The sequence below is a fragment of the Silurus aristotelis genome, assembly GCF_946808225.1.
Source record: "Silurus aristotelis genome assembly, chromosome: 7".
NCBI classification, from domain to species: Eukaryota; Metazoa; Chordata; class Actinopteri; order Siluriformes; family Siluridae; genus Silurus; species Silurus aristotelis.
The window spans coordinates 21,528,113-21,546,907 of NC_139580.1; the positions used below are offsets into that span (position 1 = coordinate 21,528,113).

Below are 18,795 nucleotides of genomic sequence, written 5' to 3' on the forward strand. Positions count from 1 at the left end.
TATTTAATGGCCATGCCGGTGCTTATTATAGCCCTAAAGAAAGCATTTTTTTTTACTTTTTTTTTTTTTAATTGGGTGCCCAACCTTTAGAATCACCCAAAAACACACGTACACTGTGTGGTCGAGCGTCTGAGCACACCAGCCTGGATTTGCTACTTAATTTTGACTTTAGATAGTTTGCCTTGAAATATGCTCTTGTGATCTTGCAGTTTAGATGACCCAGATTTGTTAGGCTTTAAAACATAGAGTAATAGAGTATGAGTGTTTGACATTTTTGAGTTTCCCTTTTAGGTTCATTAAGTTTTATTTAGACTGGCTTTCAAATTTCCTGCTTTTAAGCTGTTTGCCAGATACTGAACGATAATCGAAATGTAAAACTTTTATACTCTTTTGGAGACTGTGTTTTGGAATTTTTGGTATCTGATTTTTATATGAAAGCCATTAAGGCATCAATTCTCACTTTCTCTATGTCTTTCACCAACACAGTTTTAGAAAGAAATTGAAAAGGACCAGTGTTTTCCTTTTAAGATTTTGCCTATTTTTTATTTTTTTATTTATTTTATTTTTTTTTTTCTTCCTCGCTGTGTGGTATGCTCGTCTCGTAAAATTCATTGCCGTGGAATTTTCTGATTGAAGAACTATTTAAGTCATCTATGAATCTCTTTTCTTTATCTTTGTGCTCAAATGCTCAGGCTAGGCAATACCTTTCAGAAGCATGCAAATAATTTAGTTTAAACATAATCCAAATATTATATAATAGTCTAATATTATCCACCAGTGATCACTAGGCCTTAATCAACATGGTGACAGTGATGTTATTTTTATTATGGAACAATTTCTATCTAAACAAAAGGAACAAAAAAATTATAATAATATGTAGATCATGTTCATTGTAAACAGTCTGGACTGCAAATGCACACCAGGTTTCAGGCCTGAAACAGTGTCTATAGTGGGAGTAGTCCTGTGGGTGTGTGTCCAAAGGGACTCTGTGGTTAGCTGGTTGTTAGAGTCAGTCAGAATGCCGTGTTCCCCCATAGGAGTGCCGCTCCTGGCGAGAAGCTCGTCCATTTGTTCATGCTGCCTCTTCCCCCACTCGCGCAGGCTTGAGGGGGCGGTGCAGGCCCCCAAGGGAGCCCTCACACACTGTACCAACGCTAATTAATCGAGTGGGAACTCATGCTCATCCTTTTTAATTGCACTGTGGACTTTGCCAAACTATTTTCCAGGACTGCCACTTGTGAAGGTAACAGTCTTTTAACAGCGAGAGGAGTGAGTGCCCTTTTTTTCCTTACTGCTGAGCGTTTTGCGCTGTACACTTGAATGCTGCTTGTGTCAGCCTCTCGGTGTGTTGTCGTGTTAACTGTGGTTGACACAGTGGTGTCAGTCCATCTGTCTGCCTTGCTGAGACTGTCTTGAGCCTCTGGAAACCCAGAAGCATTTTCCAACAGCTATGAGCTTTATAGATAAAGCTTTTTGTTTGTTATTGTTGTTGTTTTTATTTTCCTGTGTTTGACTCATATAAAATGACTACGTTATTTTATTAGAGAAATTTAATTTTTGTTACCATGAAAAGAGTAATGATGATGACAATACAAAGAGAATTAACAGTATAGATACCCCAAATAAAGAAGCATGAATTCAAGCGTGTCACATAAATGCCATTCTGTATGATCTAACTCTAGCCTTCTTTTGAATTAGTTGCTAAGTTACTATGTTCTGTCTAAAGGTACCTGCTGCTAAAATTAGCTTAGACAAACCTACTGTCTATAAACCAATTCTATTCAAAATATTGATGAACACTTTAAGCACTTGAAAGACATTACTTGAAAAGCTGATATTATTATCTGGAGGTAACAGGTTTAAAAACTTGGTGCTTGAACATTTAGACGCGTTATAATTACGCATGAATGAAAATATGAAAAGCCAAGTACATCAGATGAAATGCTGATATTATTCTGTGCTTCATGTTTGGCAGAAACGGCTCAGCAACATCAGAGGACCTGTTCTGGAAGCTGGACGCTCTCCAGATGTTTGTAATGGACCTACACTGGCCAGAGCCTGAGTTCGCCAGACATCTGGAGCAAAGGCTGAAGCTCATGGCTAGTGACATGATGGAGGCCTGTGTCAAAAGGTCAAGGCTCATATTGAAACAATTCTAGCTAAGATTTATAAAAGAAATTTCACCACTGGATTATATGGAATAAAAAATATGAATACTCTATAACATCTCTCTAGATTGATGTTTGTTTGGTTTTTTGTTTGTTTATATAGTTAAGTATAAGGGATAATTTGAAGCTGTACCTCTTTCAAACACAGGACCAAAGCAGCGTTTGATATTAAGATGCAGAAGTCAAGTAAATCTACTGACTTCAGGGTGCCTTTGTCCATCTGTACCATGTTCAACATTCTTATGGATGCTAAGAAACAGTACTATAAGCTGTGTATTCTCGACCAAGGACAAGAGGTAAACCTCAACCATATTAAGTCCATATCATGTTTATACATTCAGCTCACATATGAAGAAAATGCACAAGAGTGTACAGTAAAGAGAATTTACCAATGCTTTTATTATAAACATTTTTATAGAAAATGCCAGACAAAAAAAGTGCTCCAGTTAGTTTTGTAGTTTTTTTTTGGAAGGACATTTTAGTCTGCCTTTATGTCTTTTTGTATAATCCATGATTTTGGGATTTTTTTTTCCCCCGTTTAACCATGTAAGAAAAAAAATTTAATAAAGCACTGGGTTGATCACAATACAGAACTGACTTGCTCAAGGTCATTAGTGCATGTGCAGTGTCTTTTAGACGCAGCAGTGGTTAAGTATGGCATTGGTCTCAATAATATTTCTCGAAGGTATGTCCAGAGAACCTCAGAAAGAAGACCCATCTGGGTATACATGTTTCTTTTGCTTTTGTTTTGGTAAGATTGGTCTTTTTGAGTTCAAATTTTTTTTTTTAATTTCTAATAAGATAAAGTCCAAAACCTCAGCTCAAGATGTAAGAGACAATAGTGCTGACAAAAGACCTTCAATAAACATTCAAATTATCAACAACCAGTCTTTTGTAAAAACATCCATAGGAACATCACCCTCACTTATCAACCAGCCATTGTATGTCACTTACTACATCATAATAGATTTTTGGACTGAAACAGATTCTTATTTATGATTTCAGAAAATTGATTCATCCTTGTTGTATTCCATATTTTTGTAGGTTATATTTTTTATTTATATCAGATCTTCTGTGTCTATTTTACAATCATGTTTTTGTTTTTACTTTTTATGGGTCCTGCTCATTGCATGAATCTAAGATGGACCAGCAGTGGGTGAGTTATTCAAGCATTTGTGCTTAAAAAAAATATTGTCTTAAATTCTGAGAGAACGTGTGTTTAGATCATAGATTTTATTTCATGCTCATTTCTCAGTTCAGCTTTTATTGTAATTTATTTGTCCAGTGTCCATTTCACTTCCCTGTTATTCTCCATCATTAATACTTTGCACTGTGACTTCACAGATGTCCTCGAAATATTTTAAATCACTATTACAACAGTACAACAGTATGGTACTACAGTGAATATAGAAATTTAAATGAATCAATCTGTTTTAAAATGGTGCAAGTTTTAGAATAAACTTGGAGAATTTCTGGAATTTAAAAAAAGAGCATTTCTTACAGACAGTTTTCTGTTTCTTACTTTTGTCATTTGGCCTGTGAAAACATTCAGCTGAAGCTGCTTGCAAACATTCAGAATTTCCTCCAAGTTTATGTGTATGCCATGTGTGTTTATAATATGTAGATAATAATTTTACTACCGTATATCTTTGCCCGTTCATGCTTCCATTGAAAGGGGTTGTCGCGTTTCAGAATGCAAGGTTACTCTTTAGAAACTGCTTTCTCCCTGAAGTGCCTCTTAGTGAATCGCTCCCGGATAAATGTTTTCAAAAGAAATTATTGTTCTTTTGGTTTTCACACACAGCAAAGACCCCACAATTTAATCCCCTCTAATGCAAAACGAGCCCTTGCAATTTGGCCCCCACTGTTATATAAAAAGCAAACATGGAAGTGTTAATTGAGGTAAAAAGTCCTTAAGATTTGCCCATAATTCCGTTTATGGAAAAATTGCCATTTCATGTAGTGGAAAATAGTGAAAAGAAAATTAGAGCTGCCAATGGTGACCTCTCAGCACCCTCAATTTGTCACCGATCTACGCTCTTTATTGATTGAAATTTTTAATTTGGGTGTTCTTTAGATGTGCTGTGAAAGGGCATTGTTGGCAGGGATGAACTCCCGCTTGCCTTGCATGCAGCAAAGGCATCTATTCAGTGGAGCCGAATGGAACCTCTCTCCCTTTCTCTCACACACACACACACACACACACACACACACACACACACTCTCTCTCTCTCTCGCTCTCTTTCTCTAGTTTGCACTACCTTAAAGTCGTTCCTTATCTTTCTTATCGGTTTCAGCATCCCTTTTTTATTATTATTATTTATTTTTATTTTTTTTATTATTTATTTATTTTTGAGGCAAAATGATTTTTTTGTTCACCCGGATTAATCATGCAAGATTAAATTAAATCAGATTGAGCCTTTGGTAAATGCAGGTAGATGATACTTTTAAAGAAACAGAAAGTTGCGCTGACTGTGTCTGGTTTAAAAAAAATTCAAAAAAGTATTGCTCGAATTTCTTTGGCCTAAACGAGGAAAGGAATTCCATTCAGTGGCATAATAGCACCTATTAGCTGCTTAACTCAGCCCTGTTACATGGGAAGATTCTTCTTCTTCACAGTTTATACGTCTGTGATTATGCTGTTTGTTCATTTGCTGTGAGGTGAAATTAGATTTGCGGATGCTTTTAATTAATGTTAGGATATGCGTATGGTAACCTAAGGATTATATACAAACGTATTTCAATGAATTTTGGCAGAAAATCCTTATTCAGTGTTTTTTTGGGTCAAAAATAATAACAAAAGGCATGACTCATACTTTTTGCGTGATGTGATTATTATTATTTTTGTATTATTATTTAGTCTATTTATTAGTTTTGCTTTCAGTTGTCACCCTATTTAAATCTGTGCTGTAATCCATCACCTTATATTAACAAGCCATGTATTATGTGCCCATCTCTACAGCAACAGTACCATTCTAAAATTGATGTGCTGATCGATGAGGCCTTTAAAGTAATGATCTCCTGCCTGGTTTCAAAGGTACTACTCACTTCCTTAAGGTTGGCTTTTGCTAGCTCTTCTGCTGGCCTTCACAGGTGCTGGTGAATGCCTCCGAGCATTTTCCATTTAGACTGAATGATTATAAGAAGGTCTATGAATGATCGAGTTTTAGTTTTTCTTTTTTCTCCCTGAAGCCTCTCACTGAGGAAGCAAGCAGCTCAATATCAGAAATGGTATTTTCATCTGAAGTTGCTATTACTCAGTTTCTTATTTATCACATTCTCGCTGGCTGCTGAAGATTGTCATTATGTGGCATGTGTGTATCTTAAATGTGTTTTTTTTTTTTTTATTGTCTTATCTTGTATTAAATTCCCCTATTTTTCCTGCACTTGTAGTTCGCTGCTGTTTTGGACGGTGTATTGTCCAAGCTTTCACGATATGATGAAGGAACATTTTTTTCCTCAATCCTTTCTTTTACTGTAAGTGTTTTTTTTTTTCTCTTCTGTTTGAGTGCCAATAACTGAACTGGTACATTTGAAGATATAAAGCAAAAAGTCTGTATAGCTTATGCATACCCTCTTTTAAAGGTAAAAGCAGCAGCCAAGTATGTGGACGTCCCAGTAAGTGTTACTCAGCTTAGAGCTCTCAGTGCTCACTGTCTGCATGAAGCTTTGGTGCCTGCTATGTGACTGTGTACAAAGTATTTTATTTAGCACATGCGGTGATTTGTGCGTATGCCAGTTTTGTAATCTCATGTAGGATGTGGTATCCAACTTTGCCGAGTGTTTCAGCCTATCCTTCTGGCATGCCCTCTCTCAGTAAGAAAACCAACGGGCAAGTACCAAGTGCTGTTTCAGAATCTCTTGCCATCAAACAAAAAATATTTCCTATTTATTCAAATGGCAGTACTAAATGTTGCAGAATTTTGCAATCATCTATTGTAGTGCCAGGGTGCATCCGAGAGCTGGCTAACTAACGCTAATTGGTAACCCATTTGGCTTGGATTTGTTTTGCAATCCAGAAAGTTGTCGACAGCGGGTTTCACAACAAGCGTCGAGAGGACTGTGTTCGGAGAGGTGGCAGGGAGACAACAAACAGGCAAGCAAATCAAATCAGGATTTCATTTTTGTTAAGATATTAGTGCTTGTCCTATTACAGAATGCAGTATTCAGAGTTATTTTTAATCGCGAGACACGATATGTTTTCTTATCAGTGCCTTAGTCATTAGAAAGCTTTTAAAATACCATACATTGCGACATAAAACAAGGCAGCAATGTTGTTGTCGTTCTCCATTGATCAATTAAACCTTTTGGCCTGATAAACATGTGCTCCTGGCATGCTGAAGCCTGCAGCATACCCCCTCATATCTGTCAAATGAGAATGCAACGTCCACATTGTGCTTTTGTGTAGCAGCAACTCAGAACCTTGGAAGCCCATTTCACAGCCGTGTGGAAGGAGAGAGAGGGAGCCAGAGAGCCAGGCTGCAGGTTGGCCTTTGCCACTGAACATTTCTGGGCCCTTGTCATGAAATTTTAAGTTCTCCTGCTCTTTTGTGAAGACTGCCATTCAAGCGCTGTGGTATTCTGGCAAGGCAAGCCCTGCTGGTAGCTCAGCTGAACACACTGAGTCAGACATTCACACCCTCCCAAACACATGCTTTGATTAAAAGCTTACGCTCTCACATACACACAACACCTTAAAACTATTTAGCTCAAACTTACTTGTAGATTCTCATACATCCCATACAAACAGTTCACACATACTTCATGTTTCTCTTTCTCTCTCTCTCTCTCTCTCTCTCTCTCTCTCTCTCTCTCTCTCTTGCTCTGTTTGTCTGTCTGTCTGTCTGTTTCTAATACACACACAAACATATAGAACCACACTCTCACACGCATTTATACACCTGCACCTGGGCAGTGAATGAGGCAATGGCAGGAAGCCAGAGCAGCCACTCTGTGTAATTACCTTCTATTTTTTTCTCTCCTCCTTTTTCTCGTCTGTTTCCCATTCCTCTCGCTTATCCCCTCGTCTTAACCGGTCATTAACCTGGCCTTAATCACACCATCCCACACCTCTGCATTGATTCAGTCACACACGCCCCAGCTGCCCCACACCCCTGCCCATTCCAAGCTGCTTTTGCATTGTTCTCCCTGCTGTGGCTCAAATGCTCCTACGTCCTCTCACCGTGGGCTGTTTGTGAGTCTGTGCAAATGCTGGCCAAGAGGGTTTGCTGACAGGTTTTGTGTGTGTGTGTGTGTGTGTGTGTTGGATTACTTTGTTGTACTTTTAGAAAAGGGTTAGGGGGCTTCCTGGTTAAGCTTACCATGTGGCTCACTGGGATGCATGAGGTGACACACAGACACACACAAACACACTAGGACTGCTAATCAACGTTAATGACTTGATCACTGTTTAACAGTGCAATAGGTGAAAAAAAAAATTCTGTTTGTGCTTGTTTGTGTTTGGTTGGGTCTCCTGTAAGTTGTTTTATAGATACTCTACTCTATGGTCCCCTGTAGATCCTGGGAGTGGAGCTTTGTTAACATGGGTGGGACTGGGGCTTAAAGGAAACAAATGCCAACATCAAACCCACCTTCTTATCCATTAAGCCTACATAATGCACCTTATAATGCTCCTAATATTTACTGTTTGAAAGCCAAAAAAACATGCTCATTGTTTAGGACCCCCACATTATACTGTTGGATACTAAATCTAGGTTTGAGCATTATATAAATCCTGCATGTTGTACCCCATGTAGTGAATATATAGTGAGTGGGATGCCATTAGGAATTTGGCTTTGCTGTCTGCTAGAATTATACACACATTCATGCATACATACATGTCACAACCTGTACAATGCACACAATACGGTATGTGTTATTATTGCTAATATTTAAATTCTATTAGTCTTATTAGTATTTGAATGCCTTCAAATTCAATATTATTATAGTAATTCAGCAATTTCAGATCAGATGAAATTGATATAAACCTGCATCGCTGTATTATGCCTTTTTCACGGGCACCCTAAAGCAGCACATATGTGTGTTTATATCAAAATGTGCACATCATACAGGACATCTTATTGTTCTATAGTCAGTCCTGTATTAAGACAGGCTGGTTAAACTTAATAGTGACTTCATGTAGAAATGTAGTCATTTTGCCTGATTGACTGTCACTTGAGTTAAGTCGGAAGTGTGTGTAACGTGCGCTCAACATTTCAGACAAATCTGTGGCACGGTAAGATGTTAATGTCACACTGCTCTGCTGCAGCGAACACAGCAGCTGTCACATATCTGAGCCGTCAGTAACCTGAGAAGCGGAGTGTCCATCAGATATTTTGTGTCTACTTATTTCACCATTTCCCCCTTAAAGAGCCGGAAGGGAATTTCCACCCTGCTGTAGTATAGCGTTCCTGTGTCCTCTACCATGGCGTAGGAGGAGACGAAGGAAGCATAGCGTGATAAGGAGCCGTGCTCTGCCCGCAGGTTGTCAGCCCCTGAGAAATGGGTGTGAAAGGTGTCAAAGCAATTACAGTAGTATTAGAGCATTTTCCTCCACTTGCAATCCCAGTGTGAATAGCTATGTTTTTTTTTTTAATTTAAGTGTTACACAGGTAAACTGAGAAGATTGCATTGACAGTGCGTAGGCAGTTTAGAGGCATATTAGACCGTTATTGTTTTCCACCTGCTCAAATAAAAAGCATTGTAATGAATTTTATTGTACATCAAATTTACTGTATGACTCAAGGGCCTTAAACTTAAACACACCAAACACTAAACCAACAGTGAGCTGCTGTAAACATGGCATAGGTAGAGGAAGCAACAGATTTATCCCTGCATGCAAAGATGCTTGATATTTTTAACTCAGAAATAGTAAATGTTGTGTTTCACTGCAGTTTCATTTCTGTCAAATCAATCTCACATGTATCATTTCTTGCCTCTTGATTTCTCTCTCTCTCTCTCTCTCTCTCTCTCTCTCTCTCTCTCTCTCTCTCTCTCCCTCTCCCTCCTTCTGTGTGTTTGTGTGTATGTGTGTCTCTCTCTCCCTCAGAAACCTGGCATGGATCTAGCAGACACCTACATTACATTTGTGAGGCAAAACCAGGACATCCTCAGAGACCGTGTGAATGATGAGATGTACACAGAGAAAATCTTTGACGTAAGTGTCTCAGCAGACACATGTACTTGCAGTGGTATCAGTAGTGGGCGAAAGCAGAGTGAAATACAGCTTCATTTACTTAGCTCTTTAATTGTTTAATTACTCTGTTATTAACTGTTGCTACATCAATTTTTTTTAACTCTTAATTTTTTTTTTTGTTGTTTTTTTTAGTTTAACTTCAAACTGATTTTTTCCACCTTCATTTTTATAACAGCTAAGATTCAAGATTTGACCTGAGAGGCAGTTGAGTGTCAAATATACAGTATGAATTTTTATTTTAGGGGACATTTATATTTAAATGTTTCGATTCGTGCATTTTGGATCTTGGACTAAAGACCCGTAAAGAATATAGAACATAGAATATAGAATATTTTAAAAACTAAATATCAGTAAAAAAAAATTTTTTTATTTTTTGCTTTAAAGAATTTATTGGAAACCGATCATTTTCTCTCCATCTGATTCTTAGCCGCCAAATATCATAAGTACAGTCAACCCCTAATAATTCACTGTTCAGAACTCGCAGCTCGGAAAATTTGCAGGTTCTCATTAGGAACCTAACAAACAGCAAGTTGCAGATCATTTTAAAATTCCTGCGAATCCGCAGCGGGACAGAATGTTCAGGAACGTTAGGATTAACATTTTAAACTGTGTTTTCACTAACAAATTTCATTTAAAAAAATGTTAAACACATTATTGTATTAAAGTGACAATGTCTAGATCAATTCACTAAGTTATTTCAGCTAATTCACTAATGTTATTCATCCATTAAATAAATATGAAACATCGGTTCTGGTGTACAGAGGCAGATTTCGATTTCAACACCAGTGGCTGAATTTTCTTCCAGTGGAATCTCTTTACACGTCTCAGATAATAGGGTGGATTGTGAGCCTTTAAGTACTCAGTTTAAAGGTGGATTATGGGGCTTTGAGGCTGAATTCTGTGTACATGTTAAGACGTTATGTGGCGTGCTCTTTGATGATCTTGTGTAAGGTGTAACTCGCGTTCTGAAAACTGTCAACTTTATAGCAACTTTGGGAAATATGCTACTTATTAGTTCACATTAATTAGTCAACAGCACTCACTGTATCTTGCAGTGTCTGACTGACTCTCTCTCTCGCTCTCTCTCTTTCTCTCTCTCTCTCTCTCTCTCTCCTGAGCCCCTGCTCTTGGCCTCTTTTTTGTCTATGCTGTGTATTGAATATCAGTGAGTGAGAGGTGTAAGGAGGTGTGGAAAGTTTTTAGTGGGAAAGGCAATGAGGCCTCACTAATAGCACTCATCAGTGTATTGTGACTATTTCCACTGTCTGAGAACCCACACTCCTGTTGACCTGTTTATGCTGGTTTTGTGTGTGTGTGTATGTGTGCGCACACGTGTGTGTTTCTTCATTTTTGCTCTCTCAGTACTATATGTCCGCAGGTTTTCAAACAGTAGGGAGACCCACAGTTGTTTATATCGACAGTTAAGAGAAAACACAGGATATAGACACACACACACAACAGGCAGCAGTGTCTGTGTAGATTGTGTTTGAAAACTTTGTGTGCAGGGCAAGATTGGAGAGATGCTGTGTTTGGGGCTTTCCTGTTTATTTGCTGGGCCTCTGCTGGGGTCGGAGAGCGGCGGTGAGGAGACAGGCACACAGAACACTTAATGTGCTTCACACACTCTCCCCACGCTCCCTAATGCGCCTCACACACACCCAGTCATGCACATGGAGAGGAAGCCGACAGCAGGGTCTTGCTGTGTCACCAAAGACCCTTCCTCATCAAACAGGCTGTGAGAAAAGAGTGGTGCTGAAGCAGTCCACACACCTCTGTTGTGGTTTCATTTTGTGTTCCTTTATTTATTTATTTATTTATTTTACTAGTATGGAATGATTGGTATTCCACACATGAGCTCTGTGTTTGACTGAATAATCATGTTGAAATGTGGGAAAATATATGGATATTAGGACCATTGTGTTTTTCTAAGACAAGATGCTTTGTGGAAATCATGCTGTGCATGCCCTTGCAGGCAGCAACAAATCAGCATTATTAAGAGTGTGATGAGGTCTGCATGGCAAGGGGCCAGAGTCTTCCGCTTGGTCACGGGTGCCACATATGCCCTTCACTGCCTCTTTAATGATAAGAACAAGAGGATTCTTAAGTGTGTGATTACAGCTGCAGGAAGGAAATGTTCCCGGTAATGTGTTCGTGTCTGACTGCTATTAATATGGAGAAATGCAGCTTGCTCTCGCTCACCTGCACAAATTAGTGTCTTGTCACCTTGTCCCTATGTTTCTGTCTCCTAGATAAGCGCCTCAATTAGGAAGCCTCGTTTTCTATTTTTCCTGCATTCAATTAATTGTAGGACAGGGTGTTGTTGATTACGTTGAAGATGAAAGTCACTGGGGTGGTTCAATATCATGTACACCAGACTTTCTGTTGTGCACATCAAAGGAAAGGTGATTAAGCAAATAGGTTTCTGTTATTGACAATATGGAACATCACTGCAATATTCCTGATACTGGATTTATTTAAAGAAAAAAAAAAAAGATAAATGTGTCTCTTTCAAGGTAATTAATTGAATTATATAAATATCCTCCTCAACTATAGTCAAGAGTATTGAAATTGTCCTAGTGTTTTCTAATTATTAAATGAAAACGTACATATTGCTTTGTACATATCGAAATATTTGGTGACTGGATTGTATTTAAGTTTAATGTTAACTGAGACTGGGAAAATTGTTTGCAGCATTAGTTTGATATATAATTTGTTTTTCACAGATTACACAGTACTTAAAAAAAAATTTGAGAAATTACATTATGTTGGGTTTTTTTTTTTAATGTGTGCTGATTTATGTTCAAATATAAAATCTGCTCATTAATGCAGTTTTCCAATTAGCCAATCATTTTGCAGCAACACAGTGCATACAATCATGCAGACCTTTGCTATTAACCAGTAAACGCAGGCCTCGCATCTGAGCAGCACAATTAGCTGGTGTAGTTGAGAGGAGAGGACACAAGTGTCACCTTACATTTATTCCACTCAATGATCAAGGGTTTACGTTTAAAAAGTGTGTGTGTGGCCACTGAGATGTGTTTGCTGCTGATATGAGTTTCAGAAGACAAATAATGTGTTCCTGTTTTGTAATAATAATATTAATAGCTTGATCTCATGGCAATTATATAATAAGCCACTCTTTCACTTTATTGATGGAGACGATCCGCCCTACTCTTCTTAAACTTTTAGTCGAGGTTCTGTTTTTCTTTTGTATTTATATTTATAGCAATGGTACAACACGTCCATAAAGGCAGTGTGTGTTTGGTTAACGGACAGACTGGATCTGCAGCTCCATGTCTATCAGCTCAAAACCCTCATCAAGATAGTCAAGGTAATACAAGTGCCAACATTTTCTTCAGACTTTTGTTACAAAACATCCCTGAAAGAAAAAAAAAATCTGTTTTGTGCAAAACAACCTTGAAGAGTATCTTTTTGAGGCTTTTGTGTTTGTTTTGCAGAAGTCCTACCGTGACTTCAGGCTGCAGGGTGTCCTAGACAGCACCTTGAACAACAAAAACTACGAAACAATCTACAATCGACTCACTATAGAGGAGGCCACGGCCGCGGTGTCTGCGGGAGACGGACTGCAGGGCATCAGCATGAGAGACAGTGATGAAGAAGAGGGTTAACTTCATTTCATCATCCTCAGATTGATCACCCTGGATCATGTTCGATGGTTATATAAAACACTTCACTGAAGGAAGCAACCTAAAACTATTCCTGTCTGTTACAGCACCTCTGTCCAAGCATAACTATATTGTTGTTACTGTGTGCTTGTACAATATAGTTCCCTGTCCACCTGCTGATGGCTCACATATCTGTATGTTTGTTATATTTCATTTGATATTCAGTGATTTGGTAAATCGATGTCCAACAAAGCTGGCTATAACTGTGAACACTAGAGGTGCTGCTGCTGATGGCTACATGTAAAAACCTGAACAAATGCATAAAACAATCAAAACTGATTTGTCTATGGATCTTATCTTTGGTATAAATGGGACCACATGTAAGGAAGTGCTTATCTGTGCTGTACACTGTGGTATGAAGATTGCACATGCAGTTCAGGTGTCTGGAACAGAAATAAGATGCTAGCGTCCAGTGTTCTTTGTTATGAATTTCACTTCTTCTAAATAATTAACAATGAGTTGTGTTAACTGCCTACGTCCTGTATGATGATGTTGCCTGGTTATGTTTTACTTGAGAGTAAATACTGTATGTCACCTAATTGTAAGGGGAACTTGTGCGTGTGTGTGTGTGTGTGCGTGTGTGTGAGAGAAAGAGAGACATTTCTATTGTATTTTGTGCACCTGAGTTTGAACAGGTGTGTTTGAAATGTTAGCATTAAAAGTGTTTTTAATGTTAATATCAGGTGTCATTTATTTGAGACTAATTTCAACACACCCTCATTACTGTTGTCCTTTTTAATACAGAACAAGGAAAAGCATCATGGAAAATCTTCAACATTTAAATTGTTATTAAAATGCTGGCTTCAAATTTAAGGAAACAAATTAAGTTATATATTTTATGTGGAAATTAATCGAGGGTTATCAGAATTCACAATGAGGTAACTGAGATTTAACTCCTTCACCACCACTTGTCTTCCTGAGGACCATGAAGTCTTTGTTAAGGTGAAGAAACCAAGTGAATAAATATGTAGTTTTCCCAGCTCTACATGAGTTTGGCAAACATGAGCTCAGAAGGCAAAAAAAGGAAAAAATAGAGAAGGAAGATAGTAGGGTTTTAATAAGCCATGTTTTTACAAAATGTGTTGAATAAAATAAATAATAATAAAAAGATCATATATATATATATATATATATATATATATATATATATATATATATATATATAGACAGACAAAATGTCTTATTCCTAACAAATTGATATTGCAAGCATGGAAGATCACTGACTATTCAGATGAACAGTTATTGTATATAAATCTTTTGGGCCTATAATAAAGAAAATAACTTTTTTTTTTTTACACTTAATTAAATGTTATTTGATTCTAATGATTCTAATGGTTATTCTGTGGATCATGGTGTAATAAAACGGGTTGTTTGGGAATGGCTGTAAGAGCATCTGATAAATGATAGAGGCTGCCATATCTAGGCTGCATGACTAAACCGAGTGCGTATAAAGTAGTGGTGTAGAATTGTGCTGTGTGTCCCTGTGTGTCTCCATGTCTCTGGAAGCTCTTCGCAATTCCTCTCAGGCTGGAGAAAAGAGCAGCCTGCGCCCTCCGCCTACCGCCCATCTGGCCAAGAAGCTCAAGCCTCGGGTCACTTGTCCTCTACTGTATGAAATGTTGGCTCATCAGCATATAGTCCTAATGATCTTCATAATAAAACCCTCTTTAAAGCAGCATGAGGATGCTGCAGAGTCCGTGCTCACAGACACCGCCGGCATTCCCAAGCAGCCTGTTGCTCGCGTTACCCTTTCCATATTTCCGATTTCCCACCAAACGTGTTTTGTTTTTCTCTCTCTTCTGAAGTGAGATCAGCTGAGCTGTAAATAAACTGAACGCAAATAAAAAAAAAACCTGGCTTTGTCGTACTGCCGTTGAGTAATCGGTGTGTTTAGAGAAGCACCGCAGCCTACAAATGTACAGCAGCAGCAGCAGCAGCAGCAGCAGCAGCTCTCAGGCTGCAGTGTGCAGTAATTGAAAGAAGCGCGCGAGCGGTGGGTGCGTGGGCTGCGGGATTATAAACCGCACTGCATTTGTTGATGCTGGTATTTACTGCTGTTTCTCCACGGAGACGTGTTCGGTTAAAGTGTTTACAAGTGGCATTTATTTGCCCAGTGCTACAACATTATTACATATCCGTCCCAGCAAAGCATCCTAACCATTTCACCATTTCTTTTTATACTGGAAAAATATTTAAATAGTTTTAGCATGTACTAATACCTTTATTAAATAGCACATAATGCATAATGCATATATTATTTACTAACACACACACACACACATATATATATATATATATATATATATATATATATATATATATATATATATATATATATATATATATATATATATATATATATAGTAGTTTTATATAAATTTAATATATATATATATATATATATATATATATATATATATATATATATATATATATATATATATATATATATATATATATACAGTGAGGAAAATAAGTATTTGAACACCCTGCTATTTTGCAAGTTCTCCCACTTAGAAATCATGGAGGGGTCTGAAATTGTCATCGTAGGTGCATGTCCACTGTGAGAGACATAATCTAAAAAAAAAAATCCAGAAATCACAATGTATGATTTTTTAACTATTTATTTGTATAATACAGCTGCAAATAAGTATTTCAACACCTGAGAAAGTCAATGTTAATATTTGGTACAGTAGCCTTTGTTTGCAATTACAGAGGTCAAACGTTTCCTGTAGTTTTTCACCAGGTTTGCACACACTGCAGGAGTGATTTTGGCCCACTCCTCCACACAGATCTTCTCTAGATCAGTCGGGTTTCTGGCCTGTCGCTGAGAAACACAGAGTTTGAGCTCCCTCCAAAGATTCTCTATTGGGTTTAGGTCTGGAGAATGGCTAGGCCATGCCAGAACCTTGATATGCTTTTTACAGAGCCACTCCTTGGTTATCCTGGCTGTGTGCTTTGGGTCATTGTCATGTTGGAAGACCCAGCCTCGACCCATCTTCAATGCTCTAACTGAGGGAAGGAGGTTGTTCCCCAAAATCTCGCAATACATGGCCCCGGTCATCCTCTCCTTAATACAGTGCAGTCGCCCTGTCCCATGTGCAGAAAAACACCCCCAAAGCATGATGCTACCACCCCCATGCTTCACAGTAGGGATGGTGTTCTTGGGATGGTACTCATCATTCTTCTTCCTCCAAACACGTTTAGTGGAATTATGACCCAAAAGTTCTATTTTGGTCTCATCTGACCACATGACTTTCTCCCAAGACTCCTCTGGATCATCCAAATGGTCATTGGCAAACTTAAGACGTGCCTGGACATGTGCTGGTTTAAGCAGGGGAACCTTCCGTGCCATGCATGATTTCAAACCATGATGTCTTAGTGTATTACCAACAGTAACCTTGGAAATGGTGGTCCCAGCTCTTTTCAGGTCATTGACCAGCTCCTCCCGTGTAGTTCTGGGCTGATTTCTCACCTTCCTTAGGATCATTGAGACCCCACGAGGTGAGATCTTGCATGGAGCCCCAGTCCGAGGGAGATTGACAGTCATGTTTAGCTTCTTCCATTTTCTAATGATTGCTCCAACAGTGGACCTTTTTTCACCAAGCTGCTTGGCAATTTCCCCGTAGCCCTTTCCAGCCTTGTGGAGGTGTACAATTTTGTCTCTAGTGTCTTTGGACAGCTCTTTGGTCTTCTCCATGTTAGTAGTTGGATTCTTACTGATTGTATGGGGTGGACAGGTGTCTTTATGCAGCTAACGACCTCAAACAGGTGCATCTAATTTAGGATAATAAATGTAGTGGAGGTGGACATTTTAAAGGCAGACTAACAGGTCTTTGAGGGTCAGAATTCTAGCTGATAGACAGGTGTTCAAATACTTATTTGCAGCTGTATCATACAAATAAATAGTTTAAAAATCATATATTGTGATTTCTGGATTTTTTTTTTAGATTATGTCTCTCACAGTGGACATGCACCTACGATGACAACTTCAGACCCCGTCATGATTTCTAAGTGGGAGAACTTGCAAAATAGCAGGGTGTTCAAATACTTATTTTCCTCACTGTATATATATATTGTAGTAATCTAGTAAATAATCTTTGTTATTTTTTGTGTTGTTAGATTGCTGTATAATATTATATTATATTATACTAAATATATTATTATTATTATTATTATTATTGTTGTTGTTGTTGTTACTATCACTATTTTTTTGGTGTATCTGCGTATTTACATTTGCAATGTTCATTTGAATGATCAGTGATTCCGACATTCAGGCTGCACAAGATCATAAATATCCTCATCATCCTCATCCTCATAGATTTCGACCTGAGGCTCACATAGATGCATTTTCCCCCAAAATATAAGCAGGGAGTTCCGTTTCAGACAAAAGTCCAATGAAATAGAAGGACTGTCGCAGGTTACAGCATCATAGCGGATGTTTAAATGAAAACCTGCTCGAGACCCTGTAGCGCTGAAAACACAGATAGAGATTACAAACAGCCTGAAAGAGGAATTTATTCTGAAAGCGTTCGTTTCTCTCTCTCTCTCTCTCTCTCTCTCTCTCTCTCTCTCTCTCTCTCTCTCTCTCTCTCTCTAAGGGACTGCTGATTAAGTGAACGCACTGTGTAAATTACAGGCTATCTGACACCCATCTGCCACCATTTTAACAGCCTCATTAGACCTGGTAAAATGAGTGAAGCTGCAAAATTGCCTACTTGAAAATGTAAACACCATTTTAACTTAATAGGACAATTATTGCTTTACTCATTAGAATAAACATTAGTTCGTATAAAATGTAATATTATATGTGAAAGTGCAAATTAATGGTTTTTTTGTTTGGTTTGGTTTTACGCATTTTTTTTATCTGTCGCATAAAAGTATAATAGTGATCTTATGCACTATAGCTGGGTATTAGTTCCGTTTCCTCGTGAGAAAATTGCAGGAACTATTCCTACTCTCTCTCTCTCTCTCTCTCTCTCTCTCTCTCTCTCTCTCTCTCTCCCTCTCTCTCTCTCTCTCTCTCTCTCTCTCCTTTTCTTCTAAAGTATTTATTATATAGCTGATATGTTATTTAACTCTGAATGCGAATATGTTGCTTGATTTGTCTTAAACAATGAAGTATTCTGAAAAGTTGTTTTATTTATTGTGTATCTATCTATCTACCTATTTATCTATTTATCTATCTATCTACCTATCTGTCTGTCTGTCTGTCTGTCTGTCTGTCTGTCTGTCTGTCTGTCTGTCTGTTTCTTTTTTTATTTGTTTCTTTCTTTCTTTCTTACTTTCTTTTATTCTGTATTTATTTTTTAAGATTTCCATTACTATAAAACAAAAACTTATTTTATAAAGTAAGTTTTGCGAATGTTGTCAGGAAGAATTTAAATTTGTATATTTGTACTGATTGTTTGATTTTTTTTATTGAAATCGCCATCTGACTCAATGTTTTAGAATATTTGTAAAAAAAAAATAATAATAAATAAATCGGCAAGAGTTCACTAATAATAAAAAAGTAAAGAGAAGCTGTATTACTGTATTCTGTGTCCTGATGGTTGTAATATTTCTTCAGTATGCTATTATTTGTTCTTTCTTTCTTGTAAATCCAATTGTCATTCATTATTGTTTTTAGATCACACACACGCCTGTGATTTGCTCCTGACCTGAACGCCAGCACTGCGGTCGCGTCTTGCACACGATGAGATTTTTTTTTTTTTGACGTGTCAGACGCGCGCGTGATGTCAGAGCA

General features: G+C 37.8%; 1 protein-coding gene across 4 annotated transcripts in view; it reads left to right on the forward strand.

Annotated features, from left to right (window-relative positions):
• The window catches only part of cadps2 (Ca++-dependent secretion activator 2), a 123,649-nt gene extending 109,923 nt beyond the window's left edge, over positions 1-13,726 (forward strand). For 2 of the 4 annotated variants that reach the window (XM_083545975.1, XM_083545978.1), the window contains 9 exons: positions 1,976-2,131; positions 2,317-2,464; positions 3,310-3,324; positions 5,131-5,205; positions 5,562-5,645; positions 5,754-5,786; positions 9,217-9,324; positions 12,590-12,694; positions 12,822-13,726. In XM_083545975.1, coding sequence (XP_083402101.1) covers positions 1,976-2,131; positions 2,317-2,464; positions 3,310-3,324; positions 5,131-5,205; positions 5,562-5,645; positions 5,754-5,786; positions 9,217-9,324; positions 12,590-12,694; positions 12,822-12,992 — 895 coding nt within the window. In that variant the 3' untranslated portion in view covers positions 12,993-13,726. Of the gene's footprint in view, positions 1-1,975; positions 2,132-2,316; positions 2,465-3,309; positions 3,325-5,130; positions 5,206-5,561; positions 5,646-5,753; positions 5,787-9,216; positions 9,325-10,868; positions 10,945-12,589; positions 12,695-12,821 lie in introns of all 4 variants that reach the window. The other 2 variants (XM_083545977.1, XM_083545976.1) reach the window with 2 other exon arrangements.
• The last annotated feature ends 5,069 nt before the right edge of the window (positions 13,727-18,795 follow it).